The sequence below is a fragment of the Pantherophis guttatus genome, chromosome 3, assembly GCF_059756535.1.
Source record: "Pantherophis guttatus breed Tessera chromosome 3, ASM5975653v1, whole genome shotgun sequence".
Lineage (NCBI taxonomy): Eukaryota > Metazoa > Chordata > Lepidosauria > Squamata > Colubridae > Pantherophis > Pantherophis guttatus.
The window spans coordinates 152,822,257-152,846,646 of record NC_142065.1 but is presented as its reverse complement, the minus strand read 5'-3'; the positions used below and the strand labels follow the sequence as shown (position 1 = coordinate 152,846,646).

General features: G+C 39.0%; 1 protein-coding gene and 2 long non-coding RNA genes across 3 annotated transcripts; 2 read left to right on the top strand and 1 right to left on the bottom strand.

Moving 5' to 3' along the window:
• The first annotated feature begins 75 nt into the window (after window positions 1-75).
• Window positions 76-4,148, top strand: LOC117672554 (uncharacterized). Its single transcript, XR_004593276.3, has 2 exons — window positions 76-130; window positions 3,935-4,148. It is a non-coding gene; the product is annotated as an uncharacterized LOC117672554 (long non-coding RNA).
• Window positions 4,149-4,368: 220 nt separating this feature from the next.
• LOC132709163 (uncharacterized) lies at window positions 4,369-9,465 on the bottom strand. The gene is made up of 2 exons (XR_009620208.2): window positions 6,473-9,465; window positions 4,369-5,233 (listed from the first exon to the last, which is right to left on the bottom strand). It is a non-coding gene; the product is annotated as an uncharacterized LOC132709163 (long non-coding RNA).
• Window positions 9,466-9,895: 430 nt separating this feature from the next.
• On the top strand, window positions 9,896-18,365 carry C3H6orf62 (chromosome 3 C6orf62 homolog). Its single transcript, XM_034429280.3, has 5 exons — window positions 9,896-12,109; window positions 12,655-12,831; window positions 14,972-15,097; window positions 16,405-16,539; window positions 17,097-18,365. Exons 1-5 carry the CDS (start codon window positions 11,981-11,983, stop codon window positions 17,220-17,222), a joined length of 693 nt encoding a protein of 230 aa, XP_034285171.1. The 5' UTR covers window positions 9,896-11,980; the 3' UTR covers window positions 17,223-18,365.
• The last annotated feature ends 6,025 nt before the right edge of the window (window positions 18,366-24,390 follow it).

Genomic DNA, 24,390 nt, shown 5'->3' with positions numbered 1-24,390 from the left:
CGAGTCAGCCCCGCGCCAATACCCGTCCGACGGTCCTATGCCTCTAGCCTATCAAATCCCGTATTCGGAAAATCTAGAGCCAATCGGGGCTTTCCTTCCTCTAAAGCTGCCCACCCCACCCTCCATCCACGTGAGTTGTGCCTTTTTTTTTTTTGCCTACCTGATGTTTGGGAGAGGTCGTCTGTGGGGGGCTTGGGGGGGGGAGGGGAAAGGTGGGGGCTGCTGGTAGAAAAGTTTCCGGGCGTGGCACAGTCCTTCGGGGCTGAGTCCTGCGCATGCGTTATTCAAAAGCAAACATTCTTGAGTTCAGGGATAGCGTCTGGTATTTGAGGCTTCCTTTCAAATCAATGAGTAGGGCATTAAATCTTCGATCCGTGGGAAGGTCTGCCCTGGCTGAAGACCCCTTAGTTAATTGATTTATTTATTTGTAGGCCGCTCACTTCATAAGAGTCTGCTAAAACACAATAGCATAATCGCCTATGGAGATTCTCAGTCATCCAGGTCATGGTTTTCCCAAAGGTGCTTTTTCAAGAGGCAACTGGACTTTATTTTTCTTTTAAGACGTTTCACTTCTCATCCAAAAAGGTCCTTCAGCTCTGAGTTGAAGAAGCTTCTTGGATGAGAAGCGAAACATCTCTAAAGAAAAACAAAGTCCAGTTGCCTCTTGAAAAAGCACCTTTGGGAGAATAGCATATTCAAAACTTTTACAGCTGTAAAACATAACATGGAGTTTTAACCTGCAAATGATAAAAGCAAGTGGGAAAAAATCGATAACCATCAAGGGCAAGCATTCCTGTGGCCAAAGGTAGGGAAATCCCACCAAGGTCCATGGCATCAAACACTGGTAAGAGATCTAAATAAGATCAGAAATGATATACAGGTAGCACTTAACTTAACAACAGTTCATTTAGTGATCATTCGAAGTTAATGACAGCACTAAAAAGTGACATCGCTTTCCACAGACAACCGTTGCAGGTCAGGTGATCAAAATTCAGCCCCTTGTCAACTGGCTCATATTTATGACGGTTGCATTGTCCCAGGTCATGTGATCACCTTTTGTGACCTGACAAGAAAAGTCAATGGGGAGCCTTGGTGGTACAGGGGTTTAAGGCACCCTGTTATTAAGCTTATTAAGACCAGCTGCCTGCAATTACTGCAGGTTCGAATCTCGCCAAGGCTCAAGGTTGACTCAGCCTTCCATCCTTTCTAAGGTAGGTGAAATGAGGACCCAGTTTGTGGGGGCAATAAGCTGACTTTGTATAAATATACAAAAGGATGAAGGCTATTGCTGAGCACATTGTAAGCCGCCCTGAGTCTTTGGAGAAGGGCGGCATATAAATCAAATTTAAAAAAAAAAAAAAGCCCGATTCACTTAACAATTGTGTTACTTGCTTGACAATTGCAATGATTTGCTTAACAGCCATGTCAAGAAAGGATGTAAAATGGGGGGGGGGAACTCACTTAAACGATGTTTCACTTAGCAACATAAATTTTGGGTTCAATGTTGATTGTAAGTCGAGGACTACCTGTACTCCTTCCATCCAGGTTTTTCTTAATAAATCCTTCTAAATCAACTCCCATATCAACATTAATGCAAGCTTAGACCACTGTGTTATCTTGCTCAATATTTTCTGCATTTAGGGCTGGCAAGTTTGGGAGAGAGCAGTGGGTGCATTTATATTTTTTGCAGGAAAATGGTTTACAGTCAGCGGCCTGTCTATTGAGATTGGGGGGTCTTGAAGCAGCCCCTTTTTACCGACCCAATTTAGAATCTTTTCCATTCTTTCCTGGATTACCTATTGGATTTAGGACTTTTTATATAAAAACAGAGGACCCATCTTTGGCTCCATCGTTAGCCACAGACATTCCCTGGGTGACATGGGCCAGTCACTCTCTTACCTCACAGGATTTCTGTAGGGAGAAATGGGTGGAGGGAACACTATGTTTGTCTCCTTGTGTTCTTGAATGAAAGATGACCACAATTGAGCCCAAAATTTCTATAATTGAGACATTTGTTAAGTGAGTTTTGTCCCATTTTACGACATTTCTTGCCACAGCTGTTAAGTGAATCACTGCAATTGTTAAGTTAGTAACCCAGTTGTTAAGTGAATCTGGCTTCCCCATTGACTTTGCTTTTCGGAAGATTGCAAAAGGTGATCACATGACCCTGGGACACAGCAATCGTCATAAATATGAACCAGCTGCTAAGCATCTGAATTTTGATCACATGACCATGGGGATGCTGCAAAGGTCGTAACTGAATAATAGTCATAATTCACTTTATTCAGTGCCCTTGTAACTTTGAACGGTCACTAAATGAACTGTTGTAAGTTGAGGACTACCTGGATAGAAATATACCGGTAACAACAAAAAAGGTTCTTCCACCAAAATCCTCCCCCATTATGAATTCCAATGTGAATAAAGTCAACATCATACAAAGAGTAGGTAAGATGATCAAAAAGAATCTTGATTGCCTTTTTCAGATTCATGACAATGGGAATAAAAATGCAGCGCCTTATATATCACAGTTCTAGTATACCAATTGGGGAAATTAATCTGCAGATGTTTCCCCAGCTATCTAACTTATACCCATGAAGCATCTGTTTTCCTTAAACTGGAAAATAGTGCAAACTGTTCCTTCAGCTAAAGCATTCATTCAAATAATTTCCCACATGCACTATAAATTAGTGCCATCAACAAATAATTACATTAATATGCATTAAATCTAAGACAAGGACATTTTACATGTATTTCACATTCTCAATTAAATGCTATTTAATTAAGAATGTCTATTCCAGAAATTTATGAAACAGGCTTTTAGAACAATTGGAACAATCATGGTAATAATAGCATTAATTATAAACTTGAGTTTCTGTTTATTTTCCTGTAATTTGTTTTTGGCTCTGATATCTCAGTCAGGTATTCATAATAATAGAGGTATTCCTTCTTCACCTCATGTAAAACGTTTAGTGGACATACCATTACGTTTCAATCAGAATTCCCTTTAATTTCTTCAGCCAGGAGGCGTTTGCAAAGAAGCTCTTGTTTCAGAACTGAAAAGGAGCTCATTTCACTAATTTAGATGATAGAGAGATTTGCAAGAATTATTATATATTATTACTGTAACACCAGAAATCCAACAGAAAAGCTTCAAGTTACACCCCTTTTTTTTAGCCCACTAAGGGCAAAGTTCTAGTATGTATAAAAACATGTTGTGACATTTACGTTCATTTAAACATTTTGCCAATCTCAATATTTTTTCCCCTGTGTATCAGAATAGGTTTCAGTTTGTCTTCTTCAGAACAAATCTGTACATCTGGTGTTATGATTGTTTGCATTTCAAAAGTAGCTTGAACAAATATTGAGGTTTCTCATTGGGTTCACCCAGCTTGTTTTGAATGTTTGCTGTGCAAAAGGATGTGTCCTTTGAAACATGGCATAGAAAATATCTTTATATTTTTTTCATAATATAAGAGTAGAATCACTTATTGGGTATAATGAAATATCTCTGGGTGAATGGTGCATCTCTATATCTTTGTTCTGGGGAATGCATTGGAAACCACATCACCTATACACACCAAATTGTCTCAAGGCAAACTGTGCTCAATCGTGGGGATTCAACATCATTAAGAAACACATCAGTTTATCCAGGCCTCCAAAAATGAGACTAATAGCCATATACCACCAAAACTGTCATGTCTCTTTGTAACCTTCAGTTGGGCAAAACTGGAAGATATAAGAACAATTATTGAACCAAGATAACTCAAGTGGGCTAGCTTACAAAATATTGGGATCCATGACTCCAGTAGGTAGGTAGGAAAGAAGGAAAGGAAGGAAGAGTGGAAGGGTGGAAGAAGAGCAAGGAAGGAGGGAAAGGAGGATATATTAAGGATATTTTTGAATGATTCAGAAGTTAATTTTAATATTTCAATAGTGTCAACAGAGACATCTGCCTATATAGAGAGATTGTGTCTAAGACATGTCATGGAAGAGGAACAAGTTGTACCTGAGAAGACTGAGGTGAAAATAGATTTACAGCTGACAGGCTACAAGAATGACATGGAAAAGAATGTTACACTGGACATGCAAAAGAAACCAAATGATGTTTTAATAATTAAAAGAGCTATACAAACCATGAGCTAAGATAATAATCTGGATATTTTTCCTATACTGGATTTACCAAAAAAGCTTGTTATAGCTTGAAGAATGTTGTGAGAAGGAACAATGAAAAAATGAAAAGAAATCAAGTTCTATGACATTATTTGATTGTTAGGAATAAGGTGATAAGCTACTACATTTTTTATACTTGTGATGAAGATGGGAAGTCACCTCTTTAAAAGTCACTATACTTTTTAAAATTCTTTTCTCTTTATTTTTTCTTTTCTGCACTTTTGTTCTTCAATCTTGTTCAGTGTGCATTAGTTTTTATTGCTATAATTATCTTTATTAAAGTTACTCTTAAAAGAAAAAGAAATAGTTGCAACCACTTACCCAAGAGCTGTGGGAAGCAAGCCAGTACAAGCAAAATAATTGCATGTTTACTTTGAACTTCTTGATAACTCTATGAAAGTATTATCCTCAAAGTAATTCCCTGTTTCTTGGAAACCTGTTTCCAAGTAAAGGCATTAGTTTTGACTGTATCCATTTAATAGACTGAACCTGAAATTTCTAAGTGGTTTAATAACAGATTTCCATCCCATCTCCTTCCTCTTAGCTGCTCATCTTTTCTTCAAAAAACCTCTTTGAGGGAGGAGCTTTCTTAGACATGTATTGGTAGATAAGTTCAGAGGGTTAATAGAATTGTCCATAAGTGGGGAATCTTTTGATTTTGACCTTCTCTCTGGCTACTGCTGAGCAGAAAAAGAAACATTGGTGCATCTTAACCTGAAATCAGAATAGATCTGGAAGGGACTTTAGAGGTCTTCCAGTCCAACCCTTGCTCAAGTAGGAAACCCTATGCCATTTCAGACAAGTGGCTGTCCAGTCTCTTCTTAAAAGTCTCCAAGTGAAGCATCTACAACTTCTGAAGGCAAGCTGTTCCACTGGTTAATTGTTCTCACTGTTCGGAAGTTTCTCCGTAATTACAGATTACTTCTCTCTTTGATTAGTTTCTGTCCATTGTTTCTTGTCTTGCCTTCTGGTGCTTTGGAAAATAAGTTGATCTCCTCTTCTTTGCAGCAGCCCCTCTTGTTTAAAAAAGCATGAATAATTTGTTGTAGAAATCCAGTGTTACCTAGAAAGGAATGAAAAAATTCTAGAGAAGCACACATAATTTGGCCAAGCTTGGTTGAAAAAATACCCATTTAAAATTAGAGTTCAAATAATTGTTAGTATTTTAATTGTTATACAACCTGAATGTTTATAAAGATATGTGTGCCAATCAAACTAATTGCTATGTAGTAAATGGAAAATATTTCCTTTATCGCTGAACTTGAATGGAAGTCAATGGCAGCTTCCACTAGATGGCAGTCTAACCTTAATATTAAAGCTCTGTTCTTACAGCACTAAAGCAGTGCTTGCTGAATTAATCTTATTAACTGTGGCTTACACAACATATTCAATCATAAACTATTCTACCATCTTTTAGCATAGTATGTTGAGGAAATATAGTCAATAAGCATGATCAACAACATGTGATAATCTGCTATGTTAGAGCAACCACATGCAAAAATCCAGATGGCTGCCAAGAGACACGGAGATCGTCTGTGCAAGATTGATGTCAGTCTCTCTAGGTAGACCAGACCAACAAATCAACTCTACCGGAAGGCTAAAACTGCTTTTATTGAAATTGGCTAAAAGAACAGAATTTGCCAAGTCTGATTTTACTGTTCCCATCCATCGATCTCAGCCGATTCCTTGTGTTTTATGGGAAGCTCTTGGGGATGAAGTAGGTAAAGAGGAACCTGAAGTGATGCTAGCAAAGAATGAGGACTGAATTTGTCCAGATGTGCATATATGGGACAATCTTGATAGTGCCATGTAACACTTCTATCAGGAACATCCGTGTGTGTGTGTGTGTGTGTGTGTGAAAAAAGTAATAATGCCAGCTGTTAATCATGCAATAAAAACCTTAAATGAATATCCCAAGGAACTTCATTGAATATCAATGAGTCTTCAAGCTGCTGATCACTTTTTCCAGTCTAAATGAACAAAGAATTCCCATTAAGAGTCCCTATCAATTGTAAATGCATGAAAAGGGGCACGAACTCTGTGAAAGGTTTTTTCCTTTGGCCCAGGATCAATGATGCCTTCCCTTCTCATGACTTCTGAAACTTTGGCTGTTTTAGAAGGCCTTCAGATATAGATCAACGATGGTTATTGGTGCAGAAGATGAAGAACTTGATCTTAGCGCTATTATAGTTATGGTACTGCATAGGTATTGTACCATTATTGCTGCTATACATGCCATCTGGAATCCTTTTAGTTTGAGACAGTCTATATACATTTTATTACTAAATATTTTTCAACATACCTGTCCTCCGTTAATACCTTCAGCAGCTCCTTTTAAGACCATCCATGATACAGTAGAGATCATTCCCAGAGTTTGTGCTGATAAATTCCACAGGTTGATTATACATAGGGATATGGGCTTCCTTTTCTCTATTTTAATTCTCCAGTGAATTTTATTGGGTAGGCCCTGATCCTAGAATTTTGAGAAGAACCCCCCACCTTATTTTTATATGCCACACATGATTGACAGATAAATAATATGAACGGTGCATATTCCTGATAGGAGAAATAAGATAAGTGTAACAAATGTGTAACAACAAATGCAATGTGGGGTCCCATTGCTCAGTCTAATTCCAGATTCATTTTTTTGACGAATGAGCTGTAATGCATTCATTGTAAGTTACCCCCAAACAAGATTGCCAATACTTCTGATTCGTACCATCAAATCCATGATTACATCAATGCAGCAACAACACCCTTTTCCTTGGAGCCTATCATAAAAACAGAAAACTGACACCCCATAGTTGGGTAGCCAACTCCAAGCAGGGCCTCCCCTGCATTTTGATATGGGAGACCGTCAAAACACTTGCTTTTTTTCCCAAGGTTGACTCAGCCTTCCATCCTTCCAAGGTGGGTAAAATGAGGACCCAGATTGTTGGGGGCAATATGCTGAATCTGTAAACCGCTTAGAGAGGGCTGTAAAGCACTATGAAGCAGTATATAAGTGTTATTGCTATTTTACTAGGATGTGAGAGGCGTTTGGTAGTGATCCCAATACTGGTGGGAGCAGGGGAGAAGCAGTGTGATATACATCACACATTCCGGATTAAAGTCGAGCAACCAGAACTGTATACATAAATCTGGACTATCATATATGGCATCTAAGAGTTTCCCGCATGTACTTTATGACACACTTAGGGTGCTCAGATTGTCTCGCTCACTCTTTTTTCCACACTCCTGTAGACAAATGTTGTCTCGGAAGCACACTGTGCAACCTTGAACTATCCCACTTGACAGGACCTTTGCACATTTTAAACGGTGACGAGTTGGGAGAAGTGAAAAGTCCTCTCTTAAAGTATCTGAACCACTTTAGCAGTTGGGCTGCTAAAGGGCATTGCTAGAGCCGGGGGCGGAGTGGGGACTGCAATAGCAGCTTCTCAATAGTTGAATTGGACAGATGGAACCCGGTTGTTCCCAGATGAAAGGCAGGGCCGTCTTTTGCACAGCAAATGTTGCTTTGCGTGGCAATTTCACATGGCAGAAGCTCCGGGAGGCTTTGGCAGCAGCTCTTAAAGACTCCTGTCGGAAAGTATTTTGTGCCAGTTTACTCGGATCTCTGGATCCTGAACCATGCAAGCTTATGATTTAATTAAACGTGTCAGGTTTTGAGGAATCTCCGGATGTTCTGCTTTTTCAAGGGAAATGAAAATGGGTTAGGTTCGGAGAAGTGTCCCAAAGGTGCTTTCTTTTCCAAAAAGCAGCTGGACTTTCTTGGGTTTTTTTCTTTGAAAACGTTTCTCTTCTCAACCAAGAAGCTTCTTCAGTTCTAAATAGCGGGTGGGGGAATGGAAGGATTTATATTCTTTGCCGTCCTCTGGGCTGTTAAGCACTCAAATCCTTCTATTCTATATAATTTAAAACTGAAGAAGTTTCTTGGATGAGAAGCGAATCGTTTTCAAAAAAAATCCCAAGAAAGTCCAGCTGCCTTTTGGAAAAAGCACCTTTGGGACAATCGTGACCTGGATGATTGAGAATCTCCATAGACAGGAAAACTGACTTTTCAGTAAAGACTTTTCTGCTGATTTTTCTCTGAGTTGCACAACATTTTTTTTTCAGTCATTAATTCAAACTTCCACTGGGTGGCTGTTTTGGCAGCTCCAGTTAGGCTTTGTGTTTACACAGTGTGTTTTATCCTATCTGGCACTGCCTTTGTGCCAGAACACAAACTCTTTGGCACCAAATAAACTAAAATTACGGCTACAGTAGTTAAGGGTGGCTCTTTTTGAAATAAACTTCTGCATTAGGCCAGAAAGTTAAGGAAGGAACTAACTTAATTTCTCTCATCTGCTAGTTCTTCTTCTTTTTACACCCAGGAGAAGAACAAAGTAATTTGGACAGTCATCTTTGGACATGACCTAGGAAGTTAAGCATGACCATATCTGGATATTATATTGATTGGAGACCATCAGGGGACTCCAGGACTATGAAGTTGAAAAACACAATGGGAGCAAATAGCAAATCCCTTCCATATGCTGCCAAAAATTGGAACAGAGTTACACTGGAAGGAGACTTTTCCCCCTATTTTATCTGCTGTGGCCTAGAGGTGGCGGTCTTGCCTCACAATCAGGCAAGAGCTCAATCCTAGGTAGAGGCAGATGTAGTGTCTCCTGCTTGGGCAAGGGGGTTGGACTAGATGACCTGAAAGCTCCCATCCAACTCTGTTAATCTTTGGTTCTCTTTGGCATTAGGCCAGGAGAGAAAACTCATCTAAAGGTGATCCTTTGAGTCCAATCCAGATGCTACAGAAATCCATGTTAAACAAGACATCCATATAACTAACATGGATAACATGAGCTCCCTGTTCATTTTAAAATGCCTGAATTTCTTAGCTGGGACAGGATGCTGGTCTACCTTTAACACAGTTAAATGTGAGGTGTAAACAAGCCTTTATAATTCAGGAGGTTAACATCCTCCTGTAGTTCATGATGCAAAGCATTAGTCCTTACAGGTAATAGATATGAGGGGAAAGTTTGACAGCACTTTGCTATATGTAAAAAAACAACAACAACCCAATACAGGCACCCAAAATCTTGCAACAATAAACTAATTTACAGTGAACAGCAGATGAAAAACTGCAACTGTAAACCGTCAACTAGAGAAACGTACAGATAAGCCAATATTCCCAACTCTGTACTTAAAAAGATAAACCCTCCATGCTGATAAAAATTGCGACTCAGATGTTCTTATAACCTGGGGGATCGGTGGAGTAAATTTCCCCGTCGTTGATTTGAATCCAGGATCTCTGGATTTAATACGAACGCTGAACTATTAACTCAGTCACCTGACGGGCTTTGTACGTTCGAACCACAATTAGCCTGTGACGCGGACTCGGTCTCTGGGTGACGCCAAGCAGGCACCGCCTGTGCGCGTATCTTAAGTTTACAGCGCCAAAAACCTCGCTGTGTTCATTGGGGCGGATTTATCGGCGGGGTTAAGACTGCAGCCTGTAACGGCCGCAGTCAGCTAGCTGTATTCTGCCTACACGCGCGCAATCAGCCGGTTAGGTTTGTAAATCCCCTGCGAATCCCGATCCCCATCGGGCTTTCCAAACTCTTTCCCCTTTCCTTTCCTTCTCTCTCTCTCTCCTCCCCGCGTGCTCGCCAAGTGGTACAGTCCGCCCGCAGAGCGCCTGCGCCGCGGCTGGAAAGGCGGAGCCTATCCGTGTGACTCAGGCGAGAAGGAAAGGCGGCGGCTGCCATTTTGAGAGGGTGTTTTTTTTTTCCCCCCGCTCCGACTGACGCTTCCTCGTCGCCTCCCGCTTCCTCCGGACCGAGGGGACCTCCTGCGCCGCGCTGTTCCTTCGCCTGAGAGGGGACAGGAGGGGGGGGCTTCGCTCGCTCTCTTTGCCTCCCGCCCTTCGAGCCTCGTAGCGCAGGGTCTGCCCGGCCCAGCCTGCCTTCGCCTTCGCTACTTCCTCCTCCCTCTCCTCTTCCTCCTCCTCCTCCTCCTCCTTCCTTCGCCGCCGCCACCATTTGCCCTCCCCCGGCGGCTCCGGGGCGCCGAGCTTAGGCTATGGGGACCAGGCTGCTGGGGCTGAGCAGCGGCAGTGCGGGCGGCCCGGTCGTCGTGAACAGCGCAGAGGGGATGGGGGAGCTCGGCGGCTTCTTGGTGGCTTTATCTTGACATGGCTCCTACCCGTGCTGCTAGCAGCGCCGACGCCGCCACCACAGCCTCCACTGCTCCGCCCGCGCCCGCCGGCTGCGGATAGCGAGGATCTCAGGCCAGGCCGCCCTCTCCGCTCCGCGCTCTCTCGCCGCCTGCGCCTCCCCGCCGAGGTGAAAAAAAAAGGAGAGAGAAATTAACTTTTTTTTTTTTAAATTTATTTATGAGGGAAAGTTGAAAGAGGTGGGGGAGGGTGTTTGGTTTTTTTTTATTTTGTTTTTTTATTTATTAAAAAAAAAAGGCGAACTCCTGTCAGAACAACTACGAAAGGGACGGGCGGGGTTAATCTCCCCCCATCCCCCACCCTTTTTTTTTTTAAATGATTTGATTCGATTTAGCCATCTTCGCCTCAAAAGCCCCAAACGGCTATTTTTTTTTTCTTCTCTAGCTTTTTTTTTTTTTTTTTTTTTTACAATTGAGAACTTCTGGCCTCCCTCCTCCGTACTTTTCCTTTTGAAAAAGGAGGAAAATTGGAGCCAACTGAATGCAAGAGAGAGTCCCGGGACTGTGGGCTGAGTCCCCTTCCCTCCCCCTGCGCTGAACACTAGGCCCTTCTCTTCCTCTTCAGGTCGGTTAAAAGGAAGAGGAAAAAAAGCAACGCCGAGGAGGCGACATCGCACCAGCCATGCCCAGCCCCAACTAAACAACAGTGGCCGTTGCGGCGGTGGCGGAGAAAGGAGGGATAGTTGATGGGGATAGACAGCAATTGGAGTATGTAGGTCTCTTCCCCCTGCTTAGGGGACTGCTAGATAGCCTGGAGATCTTTAGGCCGGCTACTCCCTTTTTGGCTTCCCTTTAAGCTTTGATTGATGGCCACCATGATCCCCGTTTTCTCTAACAGACGCGGCCTCGGGGCGACCGTGTGCCTGATTATGAGCGTGATGAAGTTAGAAATGACTCTGCTGTTTTCCAAACTTCTTGCTCTTCTGCAAACCAGCACTGTGTTGTCTGCGGTTGATGATTTTGTTAGTAGGGAAACGTCTTGCCTCCCAGGACATCCACTCCTCTTCTGCACTCCTTCCTTTGCTTTCTCCCAAGTCTAATCACCACTGAAAATTAAGCAGGCAGTATAGCAATAGCAGCAATCTTGGTAATAATAATCAGCAGAGTCATGAACCTGGGTGTGATAGAGTACTGTCTTTAATTTCAGGTTTTTGTTTGGGTTTTTTTGGAGGGCTTGGGGCAAAGAAACAGCACCCAAATGGATTGGGTCCATCCCCTTTATTCCTTTTTTAATGCATATAAATTGTGATAAGATTTTTCTCCTGTTCTTGCCCCTTTATTCCTGTGGTTTAAACTGTGTATATCAGCATATTTTCTTCAAAAAAAATCTTTTTGGGTAATATGTGCAAACCCTTTGTCCAGTAATGGTTGGACAACTACTTACTTTGTTTTATGACCCCTCTAGTAAGACAGTCTTGTAAAACAATTGCCTGAGGTGCACTTTTGGGGTTTGCCTCTGTTTTATTGATTCAGTGGTATAAGCAGGAATAAAATGACTTGTTTCTGTTGCACTTGAGTCTTATGAAAAAAGGGCCCACAGTTTAGTGACAGTTTCCAAAGGCTTTTGTACCATCTGTATTATAAAATGGGGGACCCAAACTCCCGGAAGAAACAAGCTCTGAACAGACTTCGTGCTCAGCTTAAAAAGAAAAAAGAATCTCTAGCTGACCAGTTTGATTTCAAGATGTATATTGCCTTTGTATTCAAAGACAAGGTAACCTTATTTGTTTGATATTTCAGCATATAAGATGCATATTTAATGATCTTGAAAGTCTTTTAGAATCAAAACATGGAGAATATATATATTAAAGGCATAAACTTTTCTTAGCATAAAAAATAGACTGTTTATTGAATAAATTTCTTAATGCACATAACCACCAAGTACCATAACTTAGTGATACTATTGTAAAGTTCCATTGTGTTTGTTAGTAAAAATTACAGATGTTCAAGTGTGGAAGGATAATACTTAATATTTTATATTGTGTGGGGTTTGTATGTATGGTATATGAGAGGAATATAGGTACCCAAAACAATTAAAAAAAAAACCCTAGCAAATTCTGTCTTTCAGCCAAAGTCCTGCTATTTAAAGACCCTGATTTTAATATTAGTATCTTTCATTGAATTAAGAGATTAATTTTGGCTTTGCATACATCCTTTTAAAACTAAGGTTTGAACTTCCTGATAATTAACTTTTCTAAATTTTATATTTGAACTTCAACATTTATTTCTTAGTAACAAATGTTTCTTAATTTTCTTTAGAGAAAAAAGTCAGCACTCTTTGAAGTGTCTGAAGTGATTCCAGTTATGACCAATAATTATGAAGAAAATATCCTGAAAGGTGTCCGAGATTCCAGTTATTCCTTGGAAAGTTCCATTGAGCTTCTTCAAAAGGATATTGTACAGTTACATGCACCCCGCTATCAGTCTATGCGCAGGGTAAAATTATTTTTTTCTTCTATTTTCGACAGTCAAATGTTTTTCTTACAGTCCTTACTCCAGCTGTGCTTTTGGATCAAAGATTTACGGTCAAGTACAATTCTAAAAGCAGATGGTACTGGTTTTACTAAGAGAAATACTTCTACAAAGAGGTTCCTTCTTTTCTAATACACCTTTAATATTAATATTCAGTATGTCTTTACTGATATGGAATTCATTATGTTACATAGTAGAACTTACTGTATTTCTTTTAAAATCTTTGGGTATATAAAAAGACATGCAGCTTTTTGAGATTATGTTCATGAAGAATTTTTTATAGTAGAATATATGTATGGTTTGTCCCTAGTTTTAATTTTCCAAGTCTTACCTCACCTACTGTACTTCGTTTTCTTATCAGATATAATTTTAATAAGGTAAAATCAGTTCATTAAAATATATTACTAAATATTAATTATTAATATTACATATTAAATATTAATTCAAAAGTATATCTTAATCAGCTGCTTTGTCTTTAATTTCTCCAAAACTATCTTGTACAATATTCTGAGTTCTTATGTATCAATGAAGATTGTGATCAAATGAAGGACCCTGCCATAATGTAACAGCATTATCATGTAAAAATTGTGATTTGCCTATTTGTGTCAGCATCAAGTCATAAGTATGTAATTGCAGTTGGGTGATAATGTCACTGCATGTATTTCCATTTTGGCGTCATCAGTTTTTTCTGTTGCCCCTGGATTCTTCTAATGGAAGTGAGGGAGATTATTCTCACAGGGTGGCCTTGAGTTATAACCATTATGGAGCATGCCTATCATGGTTAAAACTTGTGACGGTCATAAAATGGATTGGTCATGTGACCTGTCCGATTTTATGACACTCTTTGCAGCAGTTAAGTGAACATCATGGCCATAAAGCAAATGCCACGCTCATAAAGCAAACCTATGGTTTGCTATGGGCACAGTTTTCCTGAAACTGGAAGTAAATGCTGGTGTTCAACAAAACTGGTCACATGACAGCAGGATACTGCAAACATATGCAACTGTTACCAAGTGCCTAAAGTGTGGTCACGTGACCACGGGGTGGGTAGACTGTCAGAACTTTGAATCCAGGTCATAGGTACTTCCAAGTAGACTCTTTGGAACTTCAAACGGTCACTAGACGATTAGTCATACGTCGAGGGCTACCTATATTGTGTCCTTTTTCTTCAGCTTTTCTGGGCTCCTTCGGAGAATTTTTCAGTCAAAAATTTCTTTAAAGAACTTCACAGAGGAGGAGAATCTATAGAAATCATCTTCATTAGCAGGAGATACCTGTAAAAACATTACTCACAAGATGCTCTCCAAAGCAGGAGGTTACTGTTTATTCAAGATCTAAGCTAAACAGATTAGTGCTGACAGAAAAAACCCATGACTTAAATTCTATAAATTATGTATACTGGGTTTTATTAAAGCAGCAAATATTACTAAAAATTGTTTGAACAAGAGAATACTATGGTTCAAAACTGAATTATATGTGATGACTAAGTTTGATGCTTTAGTTCGAGTAATTTTGTGCAGAATTTTTTTTAAAATTTCCATGCTTGCATTTAACAATTGGATGGGGTACAGAGTGAGACATTTAAGTGAGTTTTACCTCATTTTACAACTTTTCTTGCCATAGTTGTTAAGTGAATCACTGCAATTGACAAGTTAGTAACCCGGTTGTTAAGTGAATCTGGCTTCCCCATTGACTTTGCTTGTCAAAAGGTTGCAAAAGGTGATCACATGTCCTTGGGACACAGCAACGATCATGATTCAGTTGCCAAGCTTCTGAATTTTGATCACATCATGGGGTTGCTACAAAGGTGATAACTGAAAAATTGACATAAGTCACTTTTATCAGTGCTGTTGTAACTTTGAATGATCACTAAATGAACTGTTGTAAGTTAAGGATTACCTGTATATGTGGGCTATATTTTAAATTTGAAAGATGTTTGAGTTTTGAGATTTCTTAAATTTGGAAAAAAATGTACTTAGAATTAAAAAATCTTAATACTGTATGTATATAAATTATTACATGTACAATTTTAATGAAGTTACTGATCAATACATATTTACATGCTATGCTATTGGATACTATTAAATGATTTTTATCTCTTCAGGATGTGATTGGCTGTACACAGGAGATGGACTTCATACTTTGGCCTCGGAATGATATTGAGAAGATAGTCTGTCTTCTGTTTTCTAGATGGAAGGGATCAGATGATGAGCCCTTTAGGCCTGTTCAGGTATGGCATATGCAGATAAAACTCAAGTAAGCAGATGGTATTTCAAATGAAAACCACTGCCTTTTAATGCTGATCAGATATGACACTTGGATTTTTGAAGCTGCAATTAGCAATCTGGTGCCTTAATGTTACTTTGAATACTACTGTGTACTCAAATCAGCCTGGACAATAATTGGCTATTATGGGGTTTGTAATGCAAAGAAAGCAGCAGGTATCTACCTGACTTAGTGTTGATTGCAACACCAGATGTGTACGTGTTTTCCCGAAAATAAGACCCTGTCTTATATTTTTTTAAACCCTGAAATAAGCGCTTGGCCTTATTGCCATGCACTCAAAAGCCCAATTGGGCTTATTATTGGGATGTCTTATTTTGAGGTTAACAGGGTATTTGTGAGTATGCATGCAAATGGATCTGGATGACCTTAGTAGATGTGATATATTGAAGGTTTAATTTGTAAGGCATTCTGCCACTTTAAAAATATTGCTTTATTTTCTGAACCAATCTCCTAGTTCAATAAGCTTATTTTACTTTGATTAACGCTGTATAACAAATAATGCACAAATTGGTTTTGAGGGCCCCAGTAGTTATTGGCACACTGAGTGCCATACCCAAAAAAATTTGAACAGCATTTGGAAATTTTGTCAATAAGCATATTTTCTATCTGTGGATTATAAAAGGCTTCAGTGCTTGGATTTGCACATATGCTATGCCAATACGTTATGACATCCTAGGTACTTGGGAAAAACCTGATGCATATGAAGGCCAGTATGAGCTAAAGAACTAGCAGTTGTAATTTCACACCTAAAAATTCTAATACAATAATTTAACAATAGAAAAAAATAGTTTTCCCAATTGCTAAATTTGTTAAATTTATATAGAATAATAGCTTGTATATTGGAATTCTTCTTGTGCCATATCCGTCATCGGACTTTGGCGATCATGTTAACAATCCTATTTTTGTCAACAGCTGCATGAAAAAGTGCTGCTGAGTTTTGTCCAAACCATATTGGAATAGGGGAGGCAAAAGAATTGAATACTTTCTTCAGACTCCGGGGTGCTAATTTGCTCATAATTAAGTTGGTGGATCTTAGAAGGCAACCCATGTTCCTTTCTTCTTTTTTTGTTCCCCTCTGGGTTTAGTTTCTTTGTAATTCTTTTGTCTTGCACTGAGTTTGTTTGTTTTAAGTGGGTTTTTTTGACAATTGTAGGCAACCCAGAGTTACTGGGCATCGGAGAGCATGTAATAGTTCAAAAAATATCTACACTTTTTAAATTTTGAATTAAAATATTTTTTGTTGTTGAATAGGCCAGGTTTGAATTTCATCATGGTGACTATGAAAAACAGTTTCTGCATGTACTGAGCCGAAAGGACAAGACTGGAATTGTTATCAACAACCCTAACCAGTCAGTGTTTCTTTTCATTGACAGACAGCACTTGCAGGTAAACTTCTTCCAGTATATAATAGTTGTTTCATTTATTATTTAGCAATATTATTTGTCATGACAGAACATTGAAGCTAGATAGATAATACGGTGTATACAACAAGCATTAAGCATAGTATTGTGAGGTATAACAGATTGGTTGCTTTTTTGTGTTTTGGTAGTGTAACGAACATTCAGTAGGCAGCATCCTTTTAAATTGTAGAATTGAAAAAATATAGATTTGATGCACACAAGCAAATATAAGAGTGTGTGCATCAATAGTGTTAGTTGTTTATCGTAGTACTGAGTCTCTACTGAACTTTTAAAGGGTAACTTAATCTAGCCTTGGGAAAAGCATTTTCTCTGTGAGAAAAAGTAAAGTATAGAACTCTGATAGTTGTATATCCAGTAAAAAAATATTATAAAGTGACAAGATTTTTAGTTTTGGTTTCCCTATGCTTCTTTTCAAGTTCCTAAATTATTTCTGAAGAGACAAACTAGGAGAAATTTAAAGCTTTTTTTCCATGCATAAAGAAACCCCTATCCTTGGTTCTGAAATTTATCTATTTTTTACAGACTCCAAAAAACAAAGCTACAATCTTCAAGTTATGCAGCATCTGCCTGTATCTGCCACAGGAGCAACTCACCCACTGGGCGGTTGGTACTGTAGAGGATCACCTCCGCCCATACATGCCAGAGTAGGGTTCTGGCCAGCAAAATGGGGAAAATCACAGATTGCAGGAGTGTAGTTTCCACTTTCCTCGTCATTTATTCTTTCGGAATAGAAGAAAATGGACACATGCTCAGAACACTATCCATCGTGAACCTTGATCATCCTGGATTATTTTCTGTTATCATTTGTATCTCAGAACTTTTTTTTAAGATGTTTTCTGCATGGACTTTATGAAAGAGAATGCTCTGCATATTTCTGCATTGCATGAGCATCTTACCAAAATGTGAAATGAAGGGACTGTTACACACTGAAAGAAATGTTATCTGAGAGCACAAAGCGATCATTTATGGTGGTGTGTCCATTTGTGCTGGTCATGTCCCCTGTTTCAGTATTCATAGGGTGAAAAGTGAATGTAAGGGTGTAAAAGCCTTCTAAGCGTTGCTTTTAACATGATTGTATCAAAGCTGTGTCAGATTCATTCTGATGATGAGTTCTCTGGCTTGCTACAGTAGATGGCTTACTATGGGAAAGAAATCTTTTAAGGAAGAAAAGCATCTCATTCATTGTAGGCATTAATTGCCTCTCTTATTTTGCTTGGCCATGTTTGAGTTTACTAGCATTCTCATTTTTTGGATCTCTTTCCCCAGTTTGCTGTATAACTAAATGTAGAGTGTTCTGTTAAGTTGAATACATTTTACAGACCTGGGGTCTGAAGTAGCCTAAAGCAGCTAAATTAAAAATAACAGCTGCAGAAACAATGTTGGCAGAGGATTGCTTTTTTTCCCGAGAGTTGACTTGTAAAATGGCTGGTGAACTGAGTAGGAAATACTGGTTTCCAAAACATTTCTGACATGGAAAACCCTTTGAGGTTCTTTGGGGTGGGGGGGAGGAATAAGATCAAAAGCATTTGTGGATTTAATTGTAAAATATTGTTTGGAGTGTCAAAGTTGGTTTTGACAGAACATATTTTGTTTAAGATTGTGCAATGAACATAAGAAAGACTACTGTATAGTTTTGGCAAAGAATGCTTTGCTTCTGGGTTTAATTTTACTGAAGTAAATCTGTATAAGCCAACTCCCTTTGGGTAAATCTAGTGCTTATCTGTTTAAAATTTGTATTTAGCTTTTGTTTGGAATTGGAATAAATGAAAATAAACAAATTAGTTGAACATTTATCTGCTCTGTTAAGTTATGAAGTCCATGCTAGTTGTACGGTAATGCAGGCGCTAAATTGATACAGCAACAGAATCCATGACAGTATTAAGTGATAACGTAAAGTAATTCTAGAACGTTGAATTGATATTGGACAGATACAGATTCAGTGAATCTCACTGGCTGATCTGGACAGTCACTTCGTAATTAGTTCAACCTAATTACCTAATGATAATTAATATACATTTGGAGGAGAATATGCTATATAGGCATATGTATAAATGTGTGTGAAGAGGATGCTAAACCAGGAAACTGGCATTTCTTAGGAACAAAATCTATTTTTAATAAGCATTTTTTCTATTCAACTCAGGTTTACTTGCTAATTAAAATAGCAATTTATTAAAAGGATTATGCAAAGGGAAAACATTTTTTATATTTACTTCATTATGATAAAGTACATATAATGTTTTTTTTACAGGACTTTACTGAAAGGGGTTAGTAGAAATGACATCCTTCTAATTTGATGGAAAGAAATTTGTATCTTCGTCAAAATCAGACAGATGAAATAGAATTAACTATTGATTTACAGAGACCACACATATTACGGAATTAATACATGACATGAAGTAACATTGAATGTTTAAAAGGAATGGGAGTAGCCGTAACATGAACACTTAAAAAAAAAACCCTATTATCCTTGAACCCTTTGAAATATATGTAAAGTATGGAGCATAGAGGAAAATTAAGATCCTGTCCCAATAGCTCATTAAATTGAAATTCTCTACAGTTCCTACTCATAGCAACTGCTAAATTTATTCTTAAAATTCAGTCCTATCAGAGTCCTTGGCCAAGACCAATTACTATAAAATTACAGTTTGTGACTTCCTTCTTTTGGGTTTTTCATGCTCTGTAGCAATAAAGATTCTTTGTTGTAACCTTATCTAGAAGCTAAAATCGTCTCAAAACCATCTCTGGAATCTTAAGAATTCTTGTTAGTATTATGGCACTCTGCATTCATTAATTTGCTTTGTTTTACATTATGAAGGAAGAGAAATTTATGTGGAATACCTAAAATTTAAGGGTTTTTTAAAGGATACAGAAACATGAATTAAAAACTAGATAATATACCTGGTGTTATATAATGTTTTCACATTACTTTTTTCTGTTACAAACTAGCTCGAACCATTCAAGTCCATGCAATATTTGTATAAAAGGCCGTTGGTTTGATCTTATTCCTAAATACATAGAATTTAAGGGCACCTATACTTTTTGTAAACATGTGACATGTCTTGTATAAATATACATACTTCTTTAATATTTAAAGACCTTTAATCTTTAAAACCCTAACATACATGAAAAACTCAATGTAATTATTTACTTGATTTGTATAAGTGGTCCTTGCTTTATGACTGGTCGCTTACCAATCATTCTAAGTTATGACAGACCCAAAAAAGGGACTTGCAATTTGGCTCTGAAGTTATGACAGTTTCCTCCCCTGCAGCCACATGACTGTACTTTGGGCAATTGGCAACATGGCTGCATTTATGGCCATTTGCAAATTCCTGTAGTCAAATTAACAACCAATTATAGAGAACAATGGATTTGCTTAATAACCATGGCATTTATTTAATGACTGACATTTGTTATCAAAGCATTTGCTTAATGACCACCATAAAAATAGGTCATAAAATGGGGTCAGTCATGCAAGTGACCCATTTTACGACCATTACTACTGACAACCATAATGTGTAGGTTCCATTATGGTCATCACTCGACTATCTGTACAGCTACTCATCTGACTGGTGTGACTAGGTAGCCGACAACATAACATGACAGTTTATTAAACCTAGAAAAACATAATAGCACTTTGCAATAGCACTTACATACCACTTCACAGTGCTCTATAGTTCTCTCTAAGCGGTTTACAGAGTCAGCATATTGCCCCCAACAATCTGGGTTCCCATTTTATCAACCTTTGAAGGATGGAAGGCTGAATCAACCTTGAGCTGGTCAGGATTGAACTGCCAAACTGCTGGCAGCCAGCAATCAGCAGAAGTAGGCTGCAGTACTACATTCTAACCACTACGCCACCATGGGCTCATAAAAACCATCTACAGTAAATCACACCATATAGGGTCCCAGTAAACATCCAATCTCCATCCATGTCTTCAAATCCTTCTGAAAAGCTAGTAAGGTTGGGATCCATCTAACTTTGGAACAGGTGGAATAGGTGTGGTGTTCCAAAGGATAGGCACTTCAACCCAAAAAGCCCATTTTCTGGTTCCATAAGATGACGTTTTTCAATCAATGGGACCTGCAGTGTGCCTGCTGTTTCAACCTGCACGGACAAGGAGATGCAGTCGGAGAGGTGGTCTTTCAAATAATCCAGTCCCAGAGAATGGTTGCCTTTGTAAGTGACAAGCAGCAACCCAAATTACATCTGAAAGCACCCTAGGAACCAGCGGAATTTGGAGAACTGAGGTATCAACATGGGGGACTCCAACGTGCGCCTGTTTTGTTACATTCCAGTTTCTGGATGTTATTCGAGAGCAATCCCATGTAGAGCCCATTACAGGAATCCATTTGGGACATTACCAGGATATGAATAAGTCACCTAATTCAGGAAAGGGTGCAACTGGCACATGTAACAAAGGTGTGTAAAATCACTTCCTTCCATAGTTGTTACTGGCTCTTTGAACAGGAGCCCATAAATTAAACCCCAAAATTGCATAGTGGTTCTGTTTGAGGCAGTGTTACTCTGTCTAGATACGAAGATGGAAAATGACCCAATACAGGAAGCCCTAAAATCCAAAACTACTCAGTCTTGCTAGGATTAAGTGAAGCCTGTTCTTGTCCATTCAGACTCACTGCCTCCAGATACTGAGACAGCACTCAGCTGTTCCAGCTGGGGTGGAGATATAAAGCTGGGTGTCATATACAGGTAGTCCTCGACTTATGACCACAATTGAGTCCAAAATTTCTGTTGAGATGTTTGTTAAGTGAGTTTTGCCCCATTTTATGACCTTTCTTGCCAGTTGTTAAGTGAAGTTAGTAACCTGGTTGTTAAGTGAATCTGGCTTCCCCATTGAGGTTGCACAAGGTGAACTCGCAACCTTGAGACACAGCAATGGTGGTTGTAAGTATGAACCAGCTGCCAAGCATCTGAATTTTGATTGCATGATCATGCGGAGGCTGCAAAGGTTGTAACTGTGAAAAATGGTTACAATGGTCACTTTTTCAGTGCCATTGTAACTTTGAACTGTCATTAAATGAACTGTTGCAAATCGAGGGCTATTTGTACCTCATCTGCTGTTGAATGGTCGACAGCATCATGTGGATGTTAAACAGGAGAAAAGTGTCTAGCTACGACTTAATTACAACTTAATTAGCTAATGGAATTCTGGCACAGAAATACTGAGTACGAACATTAAATTTCCTTTCTCCTGTAAGTCCAAATCTACTCCAAAGGGTAGACTCCGTGGAAAAGATTTGAAGGGGGTTATCTGGTCTGCAATCAGTGCCCATTCTGACACAATGCATTCGTTTCAACTTTGGTTTTTTTTACATATTCCATCTTTGTAATGATGCTTCCCAAACCAGTTATTTTCTATCTTTGTGCAATTCCGTTCCATTTGTTGTTCGACACGCTGTCCTCATTTTAACAACTTGATTGGCTTCCCCATAGGATCTCTTGTATTGTTTCCCCTCCTGCTCAGAATGAGGACAGGGAATAACCACAGAAGTCGAAACTGGAAGCAATCGAGTAATTGTTTAAATTGAAAACAACCCACTCTGGCAATTCCAGTTCTAGAAGATGTTTAACAAGCATGATGGCTTCGCTGTAGGGAGCACTAAGGAGCTATTTCATCCCCTGCTATTTTACTGTATAGCTTTATAAGCACTTTGCACAAACTAGGTCAAAAAGTTGCAGCGTAAGGACAGATGATTGCTTGTAGAATATCGTAGAAGAGTTCTGTTAGTCAATGGCAATAAAAAAAAATCAGGAAAGTGGTGCTACTTTTTCAGGCCAGTGTGACCTATAGCTCACAAAAGCTAATGCCTTTTAATCAAGTTTGATAGTCTAAAAATGTTTGGGTTATAGAATAATATACTTTCATTCCCTCCAAATCTACTACGGTCACCGCTTATCCAATCGTGATAGACTTCACTAAGGCAGGCATCAAATCTGAATAAACTGTAATGATGCCACTGCTGTTGGAGAGGGACAGTCTAAAAGGGCAAAAGGCAAACACTGCAATTTGCTGAAAACCACAAGAGGCATATTTTCCTTCAAATCAAGCATATTCACAACTAATGAAGAAGTCTTGGGATGTGTCAGAATGTAAGACAATTGGGCGTTCAAATAACCTGAAGAGATGACCCAATAAGAGAGTATCCCATTGGAGGTGGCTACAGCTGCTTCCTGCTTCCTACCATCTATCTTTTTAAATTCATATAATTGTATTTTTCTTGTTTCTTTTTCTTGTTTCATTGTTATGTTTACATTTTTTAATTACTTTTCCCATTTTACTGTTGCAAGCCGCCCAGAGTAGTCCTGTGGTGAGACGGGCAGCAAATAAATGTAACAAATAAATATAACCTATAGCAGTGATGGCGAACCTTTTAGAAACCGACTGCCCAAACTGCGCACGCATGCCCAAACTGAAAGGTGTGCACACGTGTGCGGATGTGTGCAGCGCAGACATGCGCACATGCGCAGCAGAAGCCCGAAGACCACCTGGCTGGCGGGAGACGGGGCATCCCAACGCACTGGCAGAGCAGCAAGAGGAAAGCTCTTTTTCTTTCGTGAGTTGCTGTTTCATCGTTTGCAGGGAAGCAGAAGCTCACGAAAGAAACACCACAGAGATCTGACCTGGGGTGACGGCGCACATGCCAGCAGAGAGGGCTCTGCGTGCCACCTCTGCATGCCATAGGTTTGCCATCACAGGCCTTGCGGTTTCCCAGTGTTCTACCATCCAGTTAATAAGTTGATCCTATTTAGCTTTTTTTCAAGACAAGTCAAAGGTTATTTAGTTCTGCAGTGAATAACAATCTTTGGCTTCAATAAAACAGTAAACCCAAGCAAAATCACTAGCCAAACAATGTAGGGGGTTTCCTCCTTTTAGAAATCTCTCCGGAGAGCATCACAGTTGTGGGATCATGATTATTATTATTATTATTATTATTATTATTATTATCTTTAGTGAGATTCACAGCCTTTGAGGCTGGTTAATAGCTCAGCAGCTCGAGTCCTAACCAAGGACCTAGGAACTGTTAAGGTATTGTCGGAGGATGTAAGCTGAGTAAGGTGGTTTTTTGTAGAGTCAAAATGTTCAAGTCCGGTAAACTTAGAATTTCTAAATAGCGGGGTAGCCCTTTGGGTATTGCTCCAAGGGCTCCAATTACAATTGGGACAACACACGATTTCTTTTTCCACAGTCGCTCAACTTCAATTTGCAAATCCCGGTACTTTGTGATTTTTTCTTGTTGCTTAACTTCAATCCGTGTATCACCAGGTATTGCAATGTCAATGAACCATACTTTTTTCTTTTCAACTATTGTTATGTCAGGTGTGTTGTGGACCAAGTGCCTGTCAGTCTGAATCCTAAAGTCCCACAAGATGATGATGATGATGATGATGATGATGATGATGATGATGATAATATTATTATTATTATTATTATTATTATTATTATTATTATTATTATACCAAGAGCCTTGGTACTACAGGGGTTTAAGGCACCCTGTTATTAAGCTTATTAAGACCAGCTGCCTGCAATTACTGCAGGGTTCGAATCTCGCCAAGGCTCAAGGTTGACTCAGCCTTCCATCCTTTCTAAGGTAGGTGAAATGAGGACCCAGTTTGTGGGGGCAATAAGCTGACTTTGTATAAATATACAAAAGGATGAAGGCTATTGCTGAGCACATTGTAAGCCGCCCTGAGTCTTCGGAGAAGGGCGGCATATAAATCAAATTAAAAATAATAATAATAATAATAATAATAATAATAATAATAATAATAATAATAATGGCCTCTGCTCTCTCC